The sequence below is a fragment of the Hydractinia symbiolongicarpus genome, chromosome 1 (genome assembly GCF_029227915.1).
Source record: "Hydractinia symbiolongicarpus strain clone_291-10 chromosome 1, HSymV2.1, whole genome shotgun sequence".
Classification (NCBI taxonomy): Eukaryota; Metazoa; Cnidaria; class Hydrozoa; order Anthoathecata; family Hydractiniidae; genus Hydractinia; species Hydractinia symbiolongicarpus.
Genome location: NC_079875.1, coordinates 21,565,608 through 21,588,756, shown reverse-complemented (window position 1 = coordinate 21,588,756; position 23,149 = coordinate 21,565,608). Strand labels below are relative to the sequence as shown.

At 34.9% G+C, this 23,149-nt stretch overlaps 1 protein-coding gene across 2 annotated transcripts; it reads right to left on the bottom strand.

Annotated features, from left to right (window-relative positions):
- Window positions 1-910: 910 nt before the first annotated feature.
- On the bottom strand, window positions 911-23,149 carry LOC130645717 (46 kDa FK506-binding nuclear protein-like). 2 transcript variants are annotated; one of them, XM_057451810.1, is made up of 8 exons: window positions 22,524-23,149; window positions 22,356-22,405; window positions 18,947-19,021; window positions 2,766-2,942; window positions 2,207-2,335; window positions 2,057-2,122; window positions 1,815-1,916; window positions 911-1,628 (listed from the first exon to the last, which is right to left on the bottom strand). In XM_057451810.1, exons 2-8 carry the CDS (start codon window positions 22,363-22,365, stop codon window positions 1,384-1,386), a joined length of 804 nt encoding a protein of 267 aa, XP_057307793.1. In that variant the 5' UTR covers window positions 22,366-22,405; window positions 22,524-23,149; the 3' UTR covers window positions 911-1,383. The 2 variants fall into 2 exon arrangements, with proteins under 2 accessions (XP_057307793.1, XP_057307786.1); XM_057451803.1 differs by having other exon boundaries at window positions 22,505-23,148.

Here is a 23,149-nt window from a genome sequence, read left to right as displayed (position 1 = left end):
ATGATACCGGCGAAACTTGAGACTTTATTCGCGAAAGTTTGTTCTCATAAAAAAAAAAGAATTTTCTAACTTCGTCGCCAGTTGTTAGAGAAACAGAAAGCCATATATTACATCATGAGATTTAATATAAAATTGTAATTAAAGAGGCTGCGAAACGATTCATTGAGCTCAATCCCTGCACACTTTGAAAAACAACGTGTAATAAACGGACCACGGACAAAAAGTCAAGGTGCAAGAAATGATTTGAACTTTAGAACCACAAAGTCGTCTAAACAACCTGATTATTGACTAGTTACTTCTTTATCATGAAGTTGCTACATTCTTAGATTTATTTTCTAAAAAACGGAAAATTTTCTTTCAGCATTCTTTTTGACGGTAGAATAAGCTACGGTCTGATAAGCAACGGTAAAATATATTAAATATCAGTAAATCGAAAGTTTGTTTTGATGAGGGAACAGATATAAAACGAGATGTATTTGCTAAAAAAATGAAAGGTAATTAATACGTCTAAAAAGATTTTAAAGTCAATGTTGTTGCTTCGACTGGCTTTATGTGCAATAACCTTGTATAATAACCATAGAAACCTATGCAAAAATTTCAAAGGAGCTAGCTAGTTTAAAAAGTTTAAAGGTTATTATATTAGACAACTTGAGTTAAAGTAAGATGCTTATATCGAATAAATTATGCATATCCAGTATATGTAGGGGATTTTTAGTTATATTTGGACCCCCAATATAATATTAAGGACGATTTAAGTTGCTGTTTTTGCCTCAGTGATCATAAAGTACTTCGGTGAGAGCATCAATAAAAGTGTTTTGACTACGACACCTTGATTTTGGCAGCTTTGTAAGTAAGGTCAAGTCAAATTCCAAGCGTTTTTAGGCGGTAACTTTTACACAACCAATGAAAATTCGGAAAACACTATCACTTTTAATATAATAAAAATTAGGTACAGACGACGACGTTTAAAATTGTGGTCATGAATGGTCATAAAGAGTAGCCTTTATCCTCTCCGTCCATTGTGTCGAAAATGTAAAATAGGTCAAGTATCTTTCATATCCGGGGACTATTAGGTAGATTCCCGCTAAAGAAGGCGACCAACTTTATCCAACTTGCAGGAGTCACTCCACTGGTCCCCCACACAGCGGCTGCAAATATGAGGAAAATAAATAACGTGTATAAAATCACGTGTTCATGAATAAGGTTTGTATACGATAAGTGTGTAGGCGCTTTGAAAGGTAAAACCCTGTAGGATTTACAAATTACAGCTGAAGGGGAAGAATTTAATTTTTACATTTTCCTTCAATGGACTGACAAATGAGGCTTCATTGCGACAGGTATAGCTATCCATCTTCAGATAATGCAAACATCAATCTTACGTCTTCACTTAGCTTTTTTCTTCCGCTTTCGTTTCATGGATGTGGCCCCGCTATTGGTTCCAACGTCTAAAACTTTTCTTTTTCTATGCTGTAGCTTGCCATTATTGCTGACGTTAGCATGACTAAGGTTATTATTCACATCATCCAACCATTGCGTTTTTACAGACGAAGATACATGGTTTTCGCTACTCGCGGTCTCAATGTCAGTATTTTCTTTCGATTGGTCATGATTCACCTGCTTCACTTTCCCTACAGGACAAATGATGTATAAATTTATGTAGCAGCCAAACACATCTCAGCCGCTGTCCAGTACCAGTACACAAAGAAAATAAAACATCTTTTATCTTTATCCTACTGCTAAAAAACCCGCTATGAACCTCGTGTAGAAGTCCCCTTCTTGTGAGAAACCCTCCCATTGATGCAAAAAGAAGATACCTGTTATTTCGTCAGTATTTTTGTTTGATGACTTTGATGACGTTTTCTTCATTGTTTTGTCGTCCGCTTCTAAAGATTTATCTTTCCTTTTAAGAAGTATTTCTAAATAAATTAAAAAAAAACATACAAAAATAAATTACTTCAGAAAAAAAGATCGAACGAACGAAAGAACGACCGACCACGCGAACGACCGACCACACGAACGACCGAGCGCGCGAACGAACAGAAACAGGAAAAAATACTTCGCCGCAGTATGTCGTGTTTCGCTTTCTTTTTCTTGAGATTTAGTCCTTCCTCTATCAAACGAACTAAACAACAGCAAAAACAATAGTTTGATTACTTTGCTGGTAAGCATGATATTACCCATCCCATCGTTACAGTAAGTTACACACCTGCATCCACATAATCACTGGAATCCTCTTCATTATCCTCTGTTTCTTCTTCTTCTTGTTCCTCTGAATTTGCTGTGTCTTCGTCCGAGGAGGAAATGATATACTCATGTGGTGTGGGTAGTAGATAACCTAAGTCAATTATCAGGCACTTTATTATTCACCCATGATCGCTTCTTCAGTTCATATTGGTACAGTTACCAATGAGTGTGCTGTAAAAGGAGGCCTAGTGCATTTAAAGCTTCCATTCAAGCTAAGAAAGCCGTGTTAGCACATCAACAACTTAAAAAGCAAACGCTAAAGATATAAATACCTTTCTCATGCTGGTAGCTTATTCCTGGCAGACTTTTTTGCAATTAACTTTCGGGTGTTACATAGACTATAGCTACACTTAATTAAATTTTCTCCAACAAGTTTTTAGCAATCCCACACACTATTCTAGAATAGATTTTTTTTCTCTCGCTTTTTCAGTTCTTCTAGGTGAATTATGCAGCAAAATATTATGTGCGAATTTGCAACGCACAATGTACGTGTTTCACTTCAGATATAAAAGCAATTTTACCAGTTAGGTGCACTTCGCCATCACCTTCTATTGAAAAGGAAACTTCTTCTCCTTCAGTGAAATTTAAATTGAGTGTTTGTTGCGGAATCTTATCTGCTTGTAGTGTGCACAGAACAAATTGTGCTTTGTTTACGTCAACAACGACTGCAACAGGTTCACTTGTAACAGGCTCAAACCCTTAAAAAAAATATATTTTAATCACAATTGGAAAAAAAGATCGGTAAGACTTAATAGTTTGATGCCGTACGAAATATTTCTCTCTCCGTTATAACTTATTTTTAGCACTAATCAAACTATTTTGTTGTTGCCACGCAAGCACAATTCAGTCACGAAGACAAACTCCTTCTAAAGGTCCAAAATGTGTAATACATGGTGTGATTGTAAAAACACATCTACAGCAAACACCACCAAGGAAGAAATTCCATCAAATATTGTAAAATCTCCAATATAGGCAGTAGATAAAGATTTTTCTTGCTAGGCCTAAAATGGGCTTCTAACAAGAATGGATATTGTGTCAAAAAGTGAAAAACGTTAATTTTGTAGTATCAAAATATCTTTCAAACTCAAATACTTTGCAAACTTCAATACATATATTACTACTTCGGCTTTTTACACCTGCAGTAAGTATCTTCTATATAATAATACGCTAGGTGTGTCTGTGTGTCTGTGACAGGCAAAGTGGATGTCTTCATTTTCCTTTGATGTTGCCGAAAAATGCATGTCTAATATGTTAAATTTTCTGACGTTACGACGCGACGAAAATAACACTACTTTAACGTCAATATCCTATATTAAATTAATGAAGCCATTACAGTGCACCTAAAACTTTGAGGCCAAATAACTTGGAAACGAGGTGGTGACGTCAATGATTTTTCACCGCGTGGGTAACTAGGGACCAACTAGGACCAATTTGGGTAATTTTCCCAAACCTGGGTTTCTCGGAATGGACGGGTTGATGACGTCATCGAAAAACCTTCAAACCCTAATATCTCTGCAACCGTTTATCAAAAGTGCATGATCCTATACATTTTCCTGATCAGCGTTTCAAGATCTATGCGATGAAGGCAACATGTATACAAATTTGCAAAAAAAAATTTTTTAGGTTTTGACAGGCCATTGCTGACGTCAGCAAAATTTTCAAACCCTTATATCTCATTAACCGCTCATTAAAAGCACATGATCATATAAATTTTCTTGATCAACGTTTTAAGCTCCACACAATAGAGGCAACGTGAAAACAAGCTTCTGAATTTATTTATTTTGTATTTGCACTGCTGACGTCAGCAAAAAATGTAAAAACAATCTATTTTACCATCTTCCTTTTGCCTGAGTGGATTTTTCCACGGGCCTTATCGACTAGTCTATATAATAATACGCTAAGTGTGTCTGTCTGTGTGTCTGTGACAGGCAAAGTGGATGTCTTCATTTTCCTTTGATGTTGCCGAAAAATGCATCTCTAATATGTCAAATTTTCTGACGTTACGGCGCGACGAAAATAACACTACTTTAACGTCAATATATTAAATTAATGAAACCATTACAGTGCACCTAAAACTTTGAGGCCAAATAACTTGGAAACGAGGTGGTGACGTCAATGATTTTTCACCGCGTGGGTAACTAGGGACCACCTAGGATCAATTTGGGTAATTTTCCCAAACCCGGATCCCCGAATCCGTTTCGGAATGGACGGGTAGATGATGTCATCAAAAAACCTTTAAACCCTAATATTTCTGCAACCGTTTCTCAAAGGTACATTATCTTATACATTTTCTTGATCAGCGTTTCAAGATCTATGCGATGGAGGCAACAGGTATACTAATTTCTAAAAAAATATTTAGGGTTTTGACGGTTCTTTGCTGACGTCAGCAAAATTTTTAATCCCTGATATCTCATTAGGCGTTCGTCGAGACCATATGATTCTGTACGTTATTTTGACCAGTGTTTCAACCTCTACACATTACAGACAAAGAATAAGCAAATTTCGCAATGTTTTTTTTATCTGCACTGCACTGCTGACGTCAGCAATACATCTAAAACAACTTTCTTTTTATTGACCTTTTGCCTAAGTGGATTTATCCACGGGCTTTAAACACTAGTCTATATAATAATACGCCAGTTCCGTGTGTCTGTCTGTCACTTTTGCAAAGTGGATTACATTCTTCAAAATTTTCTTTAACAAATTCTATAAAACATCGCCTATAAAATTGTTCTGTAATTTACCAAACTTTACCGATAAAATAGTATTGACGTCAAAGGAAAGTTAATTAAGATTAGTGAAGCCATTACAATGCACTTAAAACTTTGAGGCCAAATAACTTGGAAACGAGGTGGTGACGTCAATGTTTTTTCACCGCGTGGGTAACTAGGGACAACCTGGGACCAATTTGGGTAAGTTTTCCAAACTTGGGTCCCCGAATCCGTTTCGGAATGGACGGTTTGATGACGTCATCAAAAAACATTTAAACCTTGATAACTCTGCAACCGTTTGTCAAAGATACATGATCATATACATTTTCTTGATCAGCATTTCAAGATCTATACGATGAAGGCAACAGGTATACAAATTTCTAAAAAAATATATTTATTTTGTATTTGCACTGCTGACGTCAGCAAAAAAACTAAAACAACCTATTTTTCCATTGTCCTTCTGCCTAAGTGGATTACTCCACGGGATTTATCGACTATCTCTTATAATAATACAGAGCTTCTGTCTGTGACTTTTGCAAAGTGGATAAAATTTCTTTGATAAAGTCTATAAAACATCGCCTATAAATTTGTTCTGTAAATTAGCAAACTTTGACGTTAGAGCAATATTGACGTCAAAGGAAAGTATATTAAGATTAGTGAAGCCATTGCATTGCACTTTTAAATTTAAGGCTAAATAACTTGGAAACGGTTGGAAATAACTGACGTCATCTCCTGCGTGGGTAACTAGGGACCACCTGGGACCAATTTGAGTAATTTTCCAAACCTGGATCCCCAAATACGTTTCGGAATGAACGGGTTTATGACGTCATCAAAAAACCTTTAAACCACAATATTTTCATAACCGTTGGTCAAAAGTACATGGTCCTATACATTTTCTTGATCAGCGTTTCAAGAGCTATAACATGAAGGCAACGGGTATACAAATTTCGAAAAAATATTTTTCTGTACTTTTATTAGGGACTTTGCTGACGTCAGCAAAATTTTTAAACTCGTAAATCTCATTAACCATTTATCAAAAGCACGTGATTACATACATTTTCTTGATCAGTGCTTTAAGGTCTACACAATAAAGGCAGCGTAAAAACAAGGTTCTAATTTTTTTTGCAGATGGGTTGCTGACGTCATCAAAATTCATATGACGCTCATTTTTCAATTTTATCCTGCTTCAGTGGATTTTTCCACGGGCTTTATCGACTAGTCTCTATAATAATACGCTAGGTGTGTCTGTCTGTGTGTCTGTGACAGGCAAAGTGGATGTCTTCATTTTCCTTTGATTTTGCCGAAATATGCATGTCTAATATGCTAAATTTTCTGACGTTACGACGCGACGAAAATAACACTACTTTAACGTCAATATCCTATATTAAATTAATGAAGCCATTACAGTGCACCTAAAACTTTGAGGCCAAATAACTTGGAAACGAGGTGGTGACGTCAATGATTTTTCACCCCGTGGGTAACTAGGGACCAATTAGGACCAATATGGGTAATTTTCCCAAACCTGGGTCCCGAATCCGTTTCGGAATGGACGGGTTGATGACGTCATCGAAAAACCTTCAAACCCTAATTTCTCTGCAACCGTTTATCAAAAGTACATGATCCTATACATTTTCCTGATCAGAGTTTCAAGATCTATGCGATGAAAGCAACAGGTATAGAAATTTCTAAAAAAAAAACTTGGGGGACAAAATTTTGAAACCCTTATATCTCATTAACCGCTATCAAAAGCACATGATCATATACATTTTCTTAATCAGCGTTTTAAGCTCTGCACAGTACAGGCAACGATAAACTAAATTTCGCCAAAATTTTTTGTAATTGCACTGCTGACACCTATTGCCTAAGTGGATTTTTCCACGGGCCTTATCGACTAGTCTATATAATAATACGCCAGTTCTGTCTGTCTGTCACTTTTGCAAAGTGGATAAAATTTTTCTTTGATAAAGTCTATAAAACATCGTCTATAAATTTGTTCTGTATATTACCAAACTTTGGCGTTAAAGCAATATTGACGTCAAAGGAAAGTATATTAAGATTAGTGAAGCCATTGCATTGCACTTTTAAATTTAAGGCTAAATAACTTGGAAACGGGTGAAAATAACTGACGTCATCTCCTGCTTGGGTAACTAGGGACTACCTGGGACCAATTTGGGTAGGTTTTCCAAACCTGGGTCACCGAATCCGTTTCGAAATGGACGGGTTAATGACGTCATCATAAAAACCTTTAAACCCTAATATCTCTGCATCCGTTTGTCAAAAGTACACGATCCTATATATTTTCTTGATCAGCGTTTCAAGATCTATACGATGAAGGCAACAGGCATACACATTTTTTAAAAAAATAAAGTTTGTGTTTTGACAGGTCTCTGCTGACGTCAGCAAAATTTAATTGACGGTTGTTTTTCTCTGTTATCCTGCCTAAGTGGATTTTTCCACGGGCCTTATCGACTAGTCTATATAATAATACGCCAGTTCTGTCTGTGACTTTTGCAAATACGATGTTTTTTAACAACCGAGTGCGCGAGTTTGTCGATTTTTTTTGTTTTGTTTACATTTGTCTCGCAACCGTCACAAACCACGTGATAGAAAATAAGCAATATAATTCGCTCAAATTCGTACTTTCGAACGGGACGGCATTCGAATAGAAAGTTCCCTTGGTGTAAAAACAAACAAACAGAAAATTGTTTTTAAAGTTCTCGCGACAAAAGGCGAACTTAAAAAAGCGAAGAAAAATTAGTATCGTTTAAAGATAAAGATAAAAAACACATAAACATTTTATGTTAAGTGAGAAGGAGGAATTTACAGGTAAAGTTTTTGTTTTTAAATATAAAGCTGCTGAAAGTGTTTTTAAAAAATGCAGAAAATCAATTCAGCTAATAGGTTACTGAACATAGCTATCAAGTGATGTATATTACTAAAGTTTTACTTTTTACCATATTAAGAAGTTTCTGCATAAATTAAAGTAGTTCGTTAAATAAACTTCGTGCAAAAAAAAAGGAAATATTTCTTATGTTTTCCGTTTTATTTATATTTTTAAGACAACAACAAAGCTAACCAATTTGTTTACAAATTTTGCATAAATTACAGTATATTCAAGTGCGTAACTAATATGCGTGTTTAATTATTTAAAATGCTGTACAAAGATGTGAGAACAATCAATTTTGTAGTTGTTCAAGCAAATTATGTTATACCTTGGAGTAAAGATTATACAGAAAATAGCTTCTAAACATCAATACTCACCGACATCTTTATGTATTTGTCTGTCACTAGACTGCTTTAACTAAAGTATCCCTTTTTTATAGCCTTTATTGAGAGAGTTTACTGCACTACTACTACTACTACTTTTATTCAGAGAACCCTGCTAGCTAGCCGTTATTAGTTAAATTATAAAAGATAACTAGCTATAAGTTAAAAGAGTGTTTTCTTTTTATTACAAGCTCGTGAGCTTGTATTAAAACGCAAATGTGTCCTACGAGAATGGAAATTTTTCCCTCTCTGAGCACCGACATGGGAGTAGTCGTGTGTTCGAATCTTATCTTGGTAACTAATTTTACTTTTTTTTTTTTTTTTAAAAAAAGATAAGATAAGTGTTCAAAAGCGTTATTTAACTAACTTGTAAATTAAAGGTGTTTCCACCAACTTTTTCAAAAATGAATGTAGGCAAAATTAAGGTCTCCTCAAATGCCTGGAAAGTAGTCTGCGAAAAATAAAATTTCCACAACAAAACTTAAGAGGAAAACAAAGACGCTCCACCATATATTAATAATAACAAGAACGAAATTCCTTTTGCTACGCTAATGACACGCCAACGTAGAGAAATATGGTTTCGGAAACACTCCGAAAGAACGTAAATTTTCCGATTCCGTTTGTTGTTAATTTTCTCCGCGCCAAAAGTGCACAGGATTCTTTTTGTCGAAGTTTGCCGTTTGTGACAATTCTGGTAATAATTTTTTTTTAACTGCAGCTATTTTTTTCGAACAATTAAAATTTACTCATACATTATTTTTTATTTTTTTATTTTGCTTTTTCTCACTGAGTGACTTTCTTATTCCCCGTTTTTTTTGTTTGTTTTGTTTGGGGCTTGTGGTTTTTCTTCTTTCTGTCAGTCAGTTTACCCCAGACTGACCCATCAAAAATTGACTATTCGAGGAATTTTCCATTCAAAAAGATCTCACAAATCAATTTTGAAAAATAACTGCGTAGTGCGTAAGAAATATTATTGCCTATCTGATTAGCAAAATGTCGTGTCTAACTTCGTAACAAAAATCACAATTTAATAGACAGCTTCTTGTAAACTTTATTCGCGAGATTGTTTACGTATATCATACGTCTTGTTATGTTTTAGCTAGATACTGCACAAAAAAAGAGAGAAAAAAGTTTATCAAAATCTATGTAGTTGAAACTGTGAGTAAGAAATTCTTTATTTCGTAATTATATATAGCTAGCTAGATAGCATTTCAAAACTGTTGTTTTACAAATAAGAGGATTTTTTTAAATTTAAAATAGTGGTATCAATTTTTAAAATAGAACGGTCAGCCTTAAGTCCCTAGCTATGTATCTATTAATATCTTATTTTTTCTCATTTAAGGAACTGTGGTACCTAATTTGTTTTATTTACTTTAATTAGGATATAATGTCTAATGAGTCTGGAATTAATGACAGCAGTAATACTGTTCGTGGTTTTAGGCTGTTTAATAATTTGGGTAGGTTTGTATTGCAACAACGTGACAATAATCAAGGATTGGTAGGTGCTATTTTGAGGCAACAATCACATATATCCCAAAATTTTGAATTTCCACAGGAAATACAGAGAAATGTAGTGCCACGTTTATCTGATAATGAGGATGTTGCTTTAGCTAGACGTAGGCAACATGGTCAATGCGTCGCATCTTTACGTCGATTGGAATCGACAGGTCAGGCCAATACTAGACGGCATAATGACACTGTTACACAAACTGCTAGGCGTAATGCTGAATCCGCTCAGCAGGTTATAAATAGAAAGCAAGTTGATGTCCAAAGACATGCTGCTGTTCGTGCTCGCCGAAATGCGCCGTATTATAATATTGCACGGCAAAATGTATTGCCTAATTTATATTTTTTAGGTGCTATGGACAAAAAATGTGAGTATTGTCAAGCTTTAAAGTTTGAAAATGAAAATTGTTTCAAATGTTGTCACACTGGTAAAGTTGCATTAAAAAATTTGCTTAAGAAATTATTAACAAATACAGATACTGTTAAGTCAAAAAACTTTCAGGCAAATATACGTAAGTATAATAGTGCAGTTGCATTTGCTTCTTTTGGAGCAAACCTTCGCCCCCCACCTGGCCGTGGACCACCATGCTTTCGTATCTGTGGTCAAATATGGCATCGTGTTGGGGGCCTTCACCCTCCTGAAGGACAAACCCCTGTTTTTAACCAACTTTATATTTATGAAGCAGGTATGGCACTCAACGAAAGAATGGCACGTCAAGAAAATAATGGCTGTCGTGAAGATGTGATGCAAACTGTTCAAGATGTCATGGACATAGTAAGCCCGTTTGCTGCTGCCTATAGGTATATGGCTGAAGTTGAAGCTGAAAAATTAAATCAGGCAGCAACACAAAACCGTGCTCCATCTGATGTACGTATGTACATGAGAGTTGGCAACGACCAAAGGCGCTACAACTTGCCACATCATGATGAAGTTGCGGCAGTATTTGTTGGCCAAGATGGAGCACCTCCTGGAAACAGGGATGTTGTTATCTATCCACGTGGAGGTGATTTACAGAATATTTCCACAATGTCTGCAAACTTGGAGCCCATGGTGTATCCTCTATATTTTCCAAGGGGTGAACCAGGTTGGCATAATAGGATACCTCATGTTGCTGTAGGTGCAATTCGTACTCGCAACACTACTACAAAGTTGCAGTATTATACTTACCGTTTAGCTGGTCGGGAGTATTTCAGCCCGATTCATTATGGTAAGAAATTGTTTCAGCAGTATTGTGTTGATTCTTATGTTAAAGTTGAAGGTAATAATTTAAATTACATTCGAGTAAATCAAACCAACCTTAGTGTTGATAGCTATGAAGGTTTAGCTGACCATTTGATTGCACGAGCTGAAGAGCGAGGCCTTCAACCAGGTCGTGTTGTTGTTCTTCCTTCAAGTTTTCAAGGAAGTCCACGTGCCATGGCTCAAAACTATCAAGATGCTATGGCCGTTATTGGTAAGTTTGGAAAACCTGATTTTTTTCTGACTTTTACGTGCAATCCAAAATGGCGTGAAATTACAGAAAATTTGTTTGCAGGCCAACGTGCACACGATCGGCCTGATTTAGTTTCTCAAGTTTTTAAATTGAAACTTAATGAACTCCTTAAAGATGTTACTGAAATGGGAGTTCTAGGTAAGACTATAGCACATGTGTATGAATTCCAAAAGAGGGGTTTGCCTCATTGTCATTTGTTAATTCTTAGGGATGCAGATGACATAGACAGTGTTATTTCGGCAGAAATTCCTAATCAACAGGAACACCCTGAGCTGTTTGAAATTGTACGATCGTGTATGATTCATGGACCATGTGGACATCTGAATCCTAATTCCAGATGTATGGAAGATGGTGTTTGCACAAAAAGTTTTCCAAAGAACTTTTTAGCATCTACGGTAGCTGAAGTCAATGGATATCCATTATATAGACGTCGTGATAATGGTATACATATCAATGTCAATAAGGTTGACGTAGATAATCGCTGGATTGTTCCATATAATCCATGGCTTTCCAAGAAATACAATGCACATATAAACTTGGAGGCGTGCATGTCTGTTAAATCTGTTAAATACCTCTATAAATATATTTATAAGGGTCATGATTGTGTCAACATTGAGATCAATGAACGTATTGATCATGATGAGGTGCCGACATTTTTAGATGCGCGGTATGTCAGTGCACCGGAAGCTATATGGCGTCTTTTTGAATTTAACATGCACCAACAATCTCATGAAAAGGCTCTGCTGTCCAGCTTCAGATCAGGCTACAAAATTAACAGCTTGGTTTTTGTTAAATGCAGAGAATCATGATGCTCGTCAATATATGTATCCAGATATTCCTCTTCATTTTGTTTTTAATAAGAACAAAGTTTGGAAACCAAGACAACGCAGTCATGGTAAAATTGTGTCCAGAATGTATAGTGTAAGTCCACGCGCAGGTGAGCTTTTTTATTTACGTATGTTGCTATTGCATACACCTGGTGCAACTTCTTTTGAAGATTTACGAACTGTCAATGGCAATGTTGCTGAAACATTTCGTGACGCCTGTTTACTGCGTGGTCTCCTGCAAGATGATACTGAATGGAACAATAATTTGCAGGAAGCTGTTAACTTTCAGATGCCTCGGCAATTAAGGCAACTGTTTGCTGTGATACTTACTCACTGCGAACCTTCTGATCGTTTTACTTTGTGGACAAGGTACAAGGATGTAATGTATGAAGATTATATTCGCCAAATGAACGAGGAAGAGGCTGAGTACAGGCTGCTTCAAGATATTAATTCTGTACTTAGGCAATTTGGTAAATCTCTTACTGATTATAATCTTCCTCATTTAGATGAATTACCCCCAGCTGAAAACATTGATGTAGCTATGGAGGCTGAAAGACCTTTTCAACTAAGGGCTCAACTTACTGACGAACAGACTGCACTGGCTAATGCAGTCATAGAAGCTGTTGTAAATGTTGCTAACAATGCAGCCCAAAACAACCGTCTGTTTTATTTAGAAGGTGCTGGTGGTAGTGGTAAAACCTTTACTTATAATTACCTTATTTCTGAACTTACAGGTAGAGGTTTTCAAGTTGGAATTGCTGCATTTACTAGCATAGCAGCAACACTTTTGAAAAAGGGTACCACCATTCATAGACTACTCCGGTTACCTGTTCCTATTGTAGAGAACAGTACATGCAGCATAACCTCGGTTTCTGCTTATGGTGCAGAATTGCGACAAAAGAGTCTCTTTTTACTTGATGAAGCTTCCATGATTCCTAAGCATGCTTTTCATGCAATAGATCGTCTTCTACAAGATATTTGTAATAATGAGCTTCCATTTGGAGGTAAAGTTGTTCTTTTAGGTGGTGATTTTTCACAGTTACTGCCTGTTGTCAGAAAAGGAAAACCAACTGAAATTGTGGACATGTGTTTAAAAAGTTCTCCATTATGGCACTTAGTTAGAGAATTTCGATTACATCGAAACATGAGAACAAGGCCAGGAGAACAAGAATTTGCTGCATGACTTCTGCAACTTGGGAAAGGTGTATTACCTGTTCGGGAGCAAGAACCTTTTCAAGGTGCAATTGAAGTGACGTCCCAAATGTATTGTTGATACTTTGTTTAGGGATCTTTCACCGGATATTATGGCATCATCTGTGGTACTCACACCCCCAAATGATGACTCACTTCATTAATGATCAGGTGTTGGCGTTATTGCCTGGTGAAGAAAGAGTTTATTTTAGTGCAGATGATGTTGTGTGTGATGATGATGAGGAACGGAATCAATATCCGGTAGAATTTTTAAATAGTATCACACCTTCAGGTATGCCTCCTCATTGCCTAAATTAAAAACTGGTGCCGTTGTTATTTTATTAAGAAACATAAACATAAATATTGGTTTATGTAATGGCACTCGCCTAAATATAAGACGTATTCATGACAACTGTGTCGATGCTGAAGTACTCACTGGCAATGCCATTGGAGATAGGGTACTTATTCCAAGGGTGCAACTTGCACCTTCGAATACAGGTATGCCTTTTGTCTTACGTCGCAGACAGCTTCCACTAAGGCTGTCTTATGCTATGACAATAAACAAGGCACAAGGTCAAACCTTTGAAAAGGTTGGTATATTGTTGCACAGGCCATGTTTTTCTCATGGTCAGCTGTATGTTGCTTTTTCTAGAGCAAGAGCATTTGGTGATGTTCGAGTAGTGTTGTTCCCTCATCCAGGCAAGGATTTTTTAATAGGGAATGTTATACTCAAAATGTTGTTTACCGACAAGTTCTTACGTGATTCCCTGAAGAATATATATGCAAATATTAAATCTTATAACAATTTTGTTTTGGATTTGGAAATCATCTTCAAAACTTTATTTGCACATTTTTAGATGTTGTATTTACTATCCGCCATGTTGTATAGTGTGACACATTTGTGCTGTCAAGAAGGGAGAAGTACACCTCTATAGGAGGGATACGTGCCAGGCAACCTTTGACGCTGGCCTAACCTTATGTTATACAACATGAGAGTAGTTGTACACTTCGTCATTAATAATAGTTTTATGAATATTATTATATAGGGCGTGTCAAAAAACAATAGTACTGACATTGGGTGTACTAATCGTCACATACGTGTATATGGGCGTGTCAGGGGGAAATAGTGCTGACAGTAAAACTACTCTGTGTGGATATTTAAATTTGCATGTTCAAAGTTCGTTAAACGAATGTTTTATTAATTGAAGTATTTTGTATTTCATTAAACCCTAAATGTAATGTAAAGATGCATATTGTATAAGTGTTGTGTTAGACAGGCATCTTTTTTATTTTAGTCCTATGGCTTACCTTCACTTGGTGCACTTCGTTAAATGATTCGCATGTTAGAACGCCCATTAATTAACTTAACTACAAGGGGTACAATATTTGATGATAACCTGCCCATATAATATAAAAACATCTAACGAATCATGTATTTTGTCAAATTAAGAAATTTAAAATATTCATGTTGAAAGAGTAGTTAGTCATTTGAAATACTAACTTAAATGCGATACTTTGAATGCTAATAAATAAATATTAAATACCTTTAACCTATTTTTAAAAATCGTATTCTCAAGTATTGGGACACAAATATTTAAAGCTCAGTTATGGTAAAATTCGAGAAGTTTATGACCGATTTTCACTTATAACAATTGTGAGGAGCAGAATGTTATGAAAGCCACTGTTTTGAAATTTGATATACAGTCTTTTCTTTATAAACAATTTCAATCTAAAAATATCTGTCAAAGCAAAAGGAATTATGAATGTACCACTTTATAATTGTTTAAAGTAATTTTTGCTGATATAAAGTTACCCAGCTAAATAACGTTGAGGCGCATCATAAAAAGTGTTTTTACAAAAAATATTGCTTTTTTTAATTTTTGTATTAATATTTTTACAAGGGTTCGTCGACTTTTGATATAAGTTTCTTCATTCATTCAGTGTAATATAATTATAAATTACATTTCCCGGGAAATCATCCTTGCGCCTAACATATAAATCATAAACTGAAAGCACATGTTTAGTATATTCTGCAATTTCAGTACAAAAAGTATTGAGTAAATTTTAATGTTCCTTTTTAAGGCAATTATTATTTATATACCTGCAATGAATGTTAGGCACGTTATGGATGCTATGGATGTGATGGATGTGAACGCTGATGATAACTTAGGTAAAGCATATCGCTTTTTAATTATTCTTAACTGCATTCTAAATTACTTATTACACTTACTTATTTAAGAATCCGGCAACCTCCTATAAGTATTAAATTCTGAGTTTTTTCTATAAGTTTCCGGGCCACTCTGTTATGCATGTGTTTACGATGGAACAATTATTTATATATGGATTTTTTCGTAAAATTATTTACCTAAATTTGCAAATCATGAATCGAGATCATGAAATCCTTACCTTTACAAAATTATTGACGTTGAATTAATGTTCAATTAATAGTTGTATAAAGATATAAACAATTGTATTCATATCTATATTTAACTTATATATAATAAGTAGATATACAATAGGTAAACATAGGTTATTGAGATTTATTAATCCGAGGTGATTTATATTCAACGACGCGCAGCGGAGTTGAATATAATATCACCGAGGGTTAATAAATCCAATAACCTATGTTTACCTATTGTATATATGTTTTATTATATACCCAAAAGAGATTTCTTTGTTTTGATGTTTTTGTAAAAAGAATTTTCTCGACAAAAAAGTTCCCGCCATTTCACGTGTTTGGAAATCGACCAATCAGAAAACGGACCACTAAGAAACAACCAATCACAGTTAATTACGATAAAAATTAATGAGGCGGAAAGGATAAAATCAAAACATGCGTTTACGAATGTTTTGTCAAAACTATTGTTACGTCACAAGCATTGAATAATACGGGTGGAATACGATTATTTATTCAATGGCTGTTTTTGCTTACGGGTATATAATAATAAAATTTATTCTTTCTTTTTCTTTATATGATGCAATGAATAAATTAAACTTTGACTAAGTTTCTGTAAAAGTGACGAATATAGTTGTCGGGCGAGGGAAACTTCATATGGAATTTTTATAGCTGACTCAAAAATACAGTGAATAAAATATACATGTAAAGAAAACAATGGTTTGTATTTTCTAAACTAATAGTTTCATGCCGCCACACGGACAACAATCTTCAGTAGTAATAAAACCTAACCGTAAAAGTTGCAATACAATGGTACCAAAAATAGACGTAAAAAAAATGTAAAAATGACGTCAGTCGCGTGAGTCGTACGTAGCCAGATAAAATTTGTTCATGTGTCTGCATTTCGCCACAATTTCAGTTCTTTTATTGAGTTCTATATATTATTGAGTTCTTTAATTGAGCAGATTGTTTTATTGAGCAGATTGTTTTATTGAGCAGATTGTTATAAAATTGTTATAAGATTGTAAATAAAATATATAAATATAGAATTTTGAAACAAACGATATTAGGAATACATTGTTAAAGATAACGCCATTTTATTTTCGATCCAGTATCTATACGATGAAGGCAACGGGTAAACAAAGCTCTAAAAAAAATTTTGCTTTTAATCTGCACATTATCTGCCTGAGTGGATTTTTCCACGGGCCTTATCGACTAGACAGGCAAAGTTGATATGCTTATTTTCCTTTGATGTTGCCGAAAAATGCATGTCTAATGTGTTAAATTTTCTGACGTTAAGGCGGGACGTCAATACTACTACTTTAACGTCAATATCTTATATTAAATTAATAAAGCCACTACAATGCACCCAAAATTTTGAGGCCAAATAACTTGGAAACGAGGTGGTGACGTCAATGATTTTCCACCGCGTGGGTACCTAAGGACCACCTAGGACCAATTTGGGTAATTTTCCCAAACCTGGGTCCCCGAATCCGTTTCGGAATGGACGGGTTAATGACATCATCAAGAACCTTCAAACCCTAATATCTCAGCCACTGTTTGTCAAAAGTACACGATCCTATACATTTTCTTGATTAGTGTTTCAAGATCTATGCCATGAAGGCAACAGGTATACAAATTTCTAAAAAAAATTTTTAGGTTTTGACGGGCCATTGCTGACGTCCAAAATTTTTAAACTCTTATATCTCATTAACCGCTCATCAAAAGCGCATGATCACATAAATTTTCTTGATCAGCATTTTAAGCTCTACCAATAGAGGCAACGTGAAAACAAGGTTCTAAATTATATTTTTATGGATGGGTTGCTGACGTCATCAAAATTTAAATGACGCTTCTTTTTTGTTTTTATTCTGCACAAATGGATTTTTCCACGGGCTTTATCGACTAGTCTTATATAATATACGAAGTGTATGTGACGGTCATAGTGGATATCCTCAATTTCTTTTGATGTCGCCAAAAATTTTCTTTGAAGTCGCCGAAAAAATTATGTCTCAAATGTTAAATTTTATGACGTTTCGTCGCGACGTCAATAACACTACTTTATATATATCCTATATATTAATTAATAAAGCCATTACAGTGGACCTAAAACTTTGAGGCCAAATAACTTGGAAACGAAGTGGTGACGTCAATGATTTTTCACCGCGTGGGTAAGTAGGGACCACCTAGGACCAATATAGGCAAGTTTCCCAAACCTGGGTCACCAAATTCGTTTCGGAATAGACGGGATGACGTCATCAAAAAACCTTCAAACCTTAATATCTCTGCAACCGTTTGTCAAAAGTACATAGTCCTATACATTTTCTTGATCAGCGTTTCAAGGACTATACGATGAGGGCAACAGGTATACAAATTTTTTAAAATTTTCTTTACAGTTTTGACAGGTCATTGCTGACGTCAGCAAAATATTTAAGCCCTTATATCTCATTAACCGCTCATCAAAAGCACATGATCATAAACATTTTCTTGATCAGCAGTTTGAGCAACGTGAAAACAAGGTTCTAATTTTTTTTGTGGATGGGTTGCTGACGTCATCAAAATTGAAATGACGCTCTTTTTTCATTTTTATCCTGCCTAAATGGATTTTTCCACGGGCTTTATCGACTAGTAAATACATAATATAGGCCAGGTAGAAGAGGCCATTTTTTAGGTACAAATTCTATTTTATTCCAAATTTACACAATAAAAGAGCTATAACTGATGGTTACAAATATTCGTTCCAGAACACATGAAAACCATCAACCCTGTACAAGTGGAATTCACTCATTGCAAAACCCTGTTGATTCATAGTCTGTTGATTATTAAAACAAAGATTGTTCAAATTTAACATTTCAATGTCAGCATTTCAGCAATGTTCAGTTCAGTTCAGTTTAGTGTTTTTAAAGGCGAATGTAATCATTTGACAGATTTCTGTTTCACAATTCGCCGCCTTAAAAAGCACAATACACATTTGTAGCTACTTACCCACCAGCTCTTGGGCAAGACCTGTTGGGTAAGTTTAAGAAAGAAAACAAAAAGTAGACATGACAGACTTTTTACTTTTCTTTGAGTTGGCCTATGTTTCTTTTCCGTGTCGAGAAAAAGTTGTAATGTTGCTGCACAAAAAACAAAAACAAAAATTAATGTGAAGAAATACAGTTAGACCTTGACTATAATTTCGTATAATTCGACAAAAGTAAGCATATATTGTGAGCATTTTTCAAAGTTCAAGTTTCAAAATATTACTGATGTGTATACATATCGCCAATAAAAACAACATCAACAGTTGCTATGTTTACTACAACTTTCACCTACCTAGAGCTGCCATTGTAACATGAAATGAGCGTTGGAGAACTTGGGTATACTTCTTCCCAGATTCTAATGTAATGCCTAAAAAAATAGAAAGGAGCCCAGGTGATTTTATATTAGCATGTAATTAGATGCATTTTTACACACTTTTTTTCTTGCCTTAGTGTGTGTGTTTTTCAAGTGTGATATTGGTACAGTCAGGTCTTCTGAGTTTATGATACGGCTTATAGAATACACCACCTTCTGTGCAACATACTATTTCGAGAACATACCCATAGGTAAATATAAACAACACCGACATAAGCCACATATATGCCTTTAAAAAGAAGGTTTTGCTGAAAATTACTTTCTATGATTCATATACTGTGCTTCCATAATATCTGTAAGAATTTAAATAATAGCTATTTAACCTCCTGCTTTTTTATGTGTGGGCATGTAAAAAAATCCGCAAAATTTTGTAAACTTTTGTATAAGGGAAAAAAGAAAAACTGGCAGGTCAAGATGAAAAAGCTATGTATCAGTGAAAAAATTGGAAGATGGGTCTATTCATTCAGTGTTGTAAATCGGAACTTTTCACTGTCCTATCATGAGTGCCTTAATTGATTATTGACATTGATAAAAAAGTTAAAGAATCATTTGTAAGATCTTTTGCTGATGATACTTGAGCATGTTAAATGTTAAAATATTCACGATGCCACTTGTTGACAAATTGACCTAAACAATATATATAAAATGTGCTGAAAAACAAAATATTGTTTAATAACTTTAAATGTCCAATGATCTTTTTTGTAAAGAACAGATTCAAAAGATGGGGTTACACTAAGAACAAAAATGCGGAAAATATCAGCTTCGTCGAAACCATTGCAAATTATGGCCGGATTATTTTGTAAATGGGCATGTAGGCCAATAACCCAATTAGTGTAGATAGGTTTCGAAATTCACAACCTAACAGAATATTGTTAAAATTAGAAAAACCAAAATTTTCAGACAGAAAAACTTTAACAGGCACAAATTTCAGACGGAAAAATTTCTGGACCAAAAAAAATATGAAAATTTTTTTCTAATGATCTATAAGAAACATGTCAGTTTGGATGCTGCGTACTTTCCAATCCAGGAGAAAAGATGTTTTGCTGACTGCTCGAAAGACTTTGGTCTTGCCAATGTATGATTATTGTAGCCAGCTTCAGAGAGGAGCTTCAGTGAGATTTGTGGAAGGTAGGAGGGCAAGGTATAAGCTTTTTTGGATTGGTAATAGTGATGGATATGGAGGAGTTGGCATATTCGTTGCAGAGAAGTGGGTAGAAAAAGTAATAGATGTTATGCGTGTTAATAGTCGTATTATAGTGATAAAGTTTTTGATAGGTAATAGGATTGTCTCTTTTCTGTCAGTTTATGCTCCACAGTGTGGACTCAGTGAGGAAGATAAAGATAAGTTTTATGATGAGTTAATAGCAGTCACATCAAAGTTTGGAGACATTGAACTTGTCATGGTGGGCGGCGACTTTAATGGTCATGTTGGGAAGTCATGTGAAGGTTATAGAGGTGTGCATGGAGGCTATGGATTAGGGAGCAGAAATAAGGAAGGGGAGAGATTGCTTGAGTTTAGAATGGCAACGGACATGGTGGTTTGCAACACATCATTCAGTAAGAGACAGAGTAGGCTGATAACATATGAGTCAGGTGGTTTCGAAGCATTCAGGTTCTAAATGCCAAGAACATATAAAATCCAGAGCCTTTTAGCAAGGTACCACTTATTTTTATATTATGTAGCTATTTTTTTCAGAGCTCTTTATTTTTTTGGCACTGGGAATCTGATTAAGAGACCATCCGATTTTTTCTTTCATTATTATCTTCGTCTTTCGTTGACAGCTTTTCGTTCTCTACCTCCTTATTTTCCTCCCTCCCTGTATCTTTTTCTGTCTATTTATTATCGCTACTTCGATTTGTACAGCCAATGACAGCACAGTTTGGCATAAATTTATAATTTAAATAATAAAAATGTATAGACAAAATACTTCTTTATGCGATTACATCTAATCCCACCACTGAATTTTGTTTTTTGAACTATAAAACGTCATAATTTCAACTCGACCCAGCCTTTGTAAAAATGTAAAGGGGTCAATATAGGGAGGTGTTTTTACGCGTGTTTAACACAGATTATTTCAGTAAAAAGAGGGTTTCACTTGAAAAGAATTATGGTATATATCAGTTTTTTTTTCTTTTATGACTATTGACTATGAAAATATAATTTTTGACCGAACTTCCCCTTTAATAAACACCATTTTGTATATGCTAAGAAAGTGTGAACTAAGTCTGTTTCAACTTGCTAGCTGGCCTCTATTTTGTGGTAAACCTATTCTGGCATTATGATTTAGCTCTAAAACTTGAAAAAAAACACTGTCTAAGGAAACAAATCATGGATTCTATAGCAATTTAAAAACATGACATACATACTTCAGGAAATTTAACTGCACCTAGGTAGCTGGCTAGAAAAACCTGGGTAAAATTTAGATTTGTTTTATATATATTTTAAAAAAAATGGTAGTTAACACCATTGATAGTTTGAGGCAAACCATTATGCTGTTGTTTATTTCTTCCAGTTTTTTTTGTTGTTTAAAACTCCTGTGGTCTATTGGTAAGTTTCTTGTGGAGAAAATTCTGTAAAAGATCCAGGTTTATACGATTGAATCACATACTCTTTTTATATGACTCTTGCCACTTTACATCAAGTCGAATTCTCTGTAGCTTAGTGGTTATGTGGTGCTGTAGCTTAGTGGTTATAACTCTCGCACTTTGTGCAAGAGACTGGGGTTCAATTCCTCTTAACAGTAATTCAATATGGGTGAGTGATTGCTAACATAGCCCTGGGTTAACCCAAGCTATGTGGGGAAAATTGGGGAGATGGAACACTGTTTGGGTTGTTGGATGTTGCACAGAGTTGTCTGGCAGAGCTGCCAGAACCTAGTTGTGTCTGCATAGCTCAAAATGAGTATTTCTTTTACTGCCAGCGGAATAAATGCCCCAAATAATACAATTTATGCCCCATTAAAATAATGTGTGCAGCTATATCATAAAAAATAGCCCTTATTTTACTACTGTCAGAATAAATTACCCTATTTACACTGCCGGCAGAATAAATCTAAATATTCTGCTGGCACTATAAATGTCCCAAATATTCTGCCAGAGTTGCCTGTCACCAAAATAAATGGTCCTATACTATGGGCAGAATAAATCTATGAAATATTCTGCCAGTAGTTACCTACTAGCAAAATAAATACCCTCACTTATTCTGCTGGTACCGGCAGAATATCCACGTTCTATAATGGTACACAGGTTCTGTCCTAGCTTACTGCAATATAGTTACGAAATAGCTGGAAGAAATTAAAGCTGGGCATAAATTAATAAGTTAACTTACCCCAAAACATGTTTGATGATTATAACACATTTAATTCGAACCTTTTTTAACTAAAAAGAACAGGTTTATTTTTATAACTAGTATGTAATTTTAAGATGTAAAACAATAATTCTAATACGGTGGAGAAAATGACTGCAAGAAAACATTACCTCATACACAAATCCTTACTTGCAAATGGGTACTCTAGACAAACCATACATGAGTTCATAGTTCAAAGCCTGATCAAATTCACTATGCTTACTTCTTTTTCTGTGAAGAGGTGTATTTTATAATATATGATCTCCAAACAAATTATTAAGGTAATGCGTCGCTACAATAGCGTTTTTAATAAATATAACAAAAACAGTGAAGAAATAATTGAATTATTAATAACTAAATAGGAAGAACATAGTTTTGCTACACGACATAATAAACATAACATAACATAATATAACATCTTTAATTCTACGGTGACTTAGCCTGCTTCTTAGCTCATCTGAACTCTTTCTGTCTCTCAGACTGGTGTTACACATCCACCTAACCATTCTCATATCATTCCTTTCTAAACGGTCAAGATCTTCCTGCTTAACTGTCCATGTCTCACTACCGTTAGTTTGCAACATTAATTAATTTATGTGCTGTCTGTGACAGTTTCTTATTTATTTCAATACGCACTTAATGCTGGATGTTCATGCTGCAGGTCAGGCTTGCTATCTTATTTATATTATTATTTATACTTTTATACTATTGTTTATACTAATGACACTATTATGCTGGACATTTTATATTACAAATCGTTTCGTAGCTGGTCTTTG

Excerpts from the sequence above, each read along its gene's own strand:
- LOC130645717 (XM_057451810.1), bottom strand. Across the intron at positions 2,943-18,946 it reads TGTTACAATGGCAGCTCTAG|GGTTTGAGCCTGTTACAAGT; the intron begins GTAGGTGAAAGT and ends ATTTTTTTTAAG. Across the intron at positions 2,123-2,206 it reads CAGTGATTATGTGGATGCAG|TTCGTTTGATAGAGGAAGGA; the intron begins GTGTGTAACTTA and ends GCTGTTGTTTAG.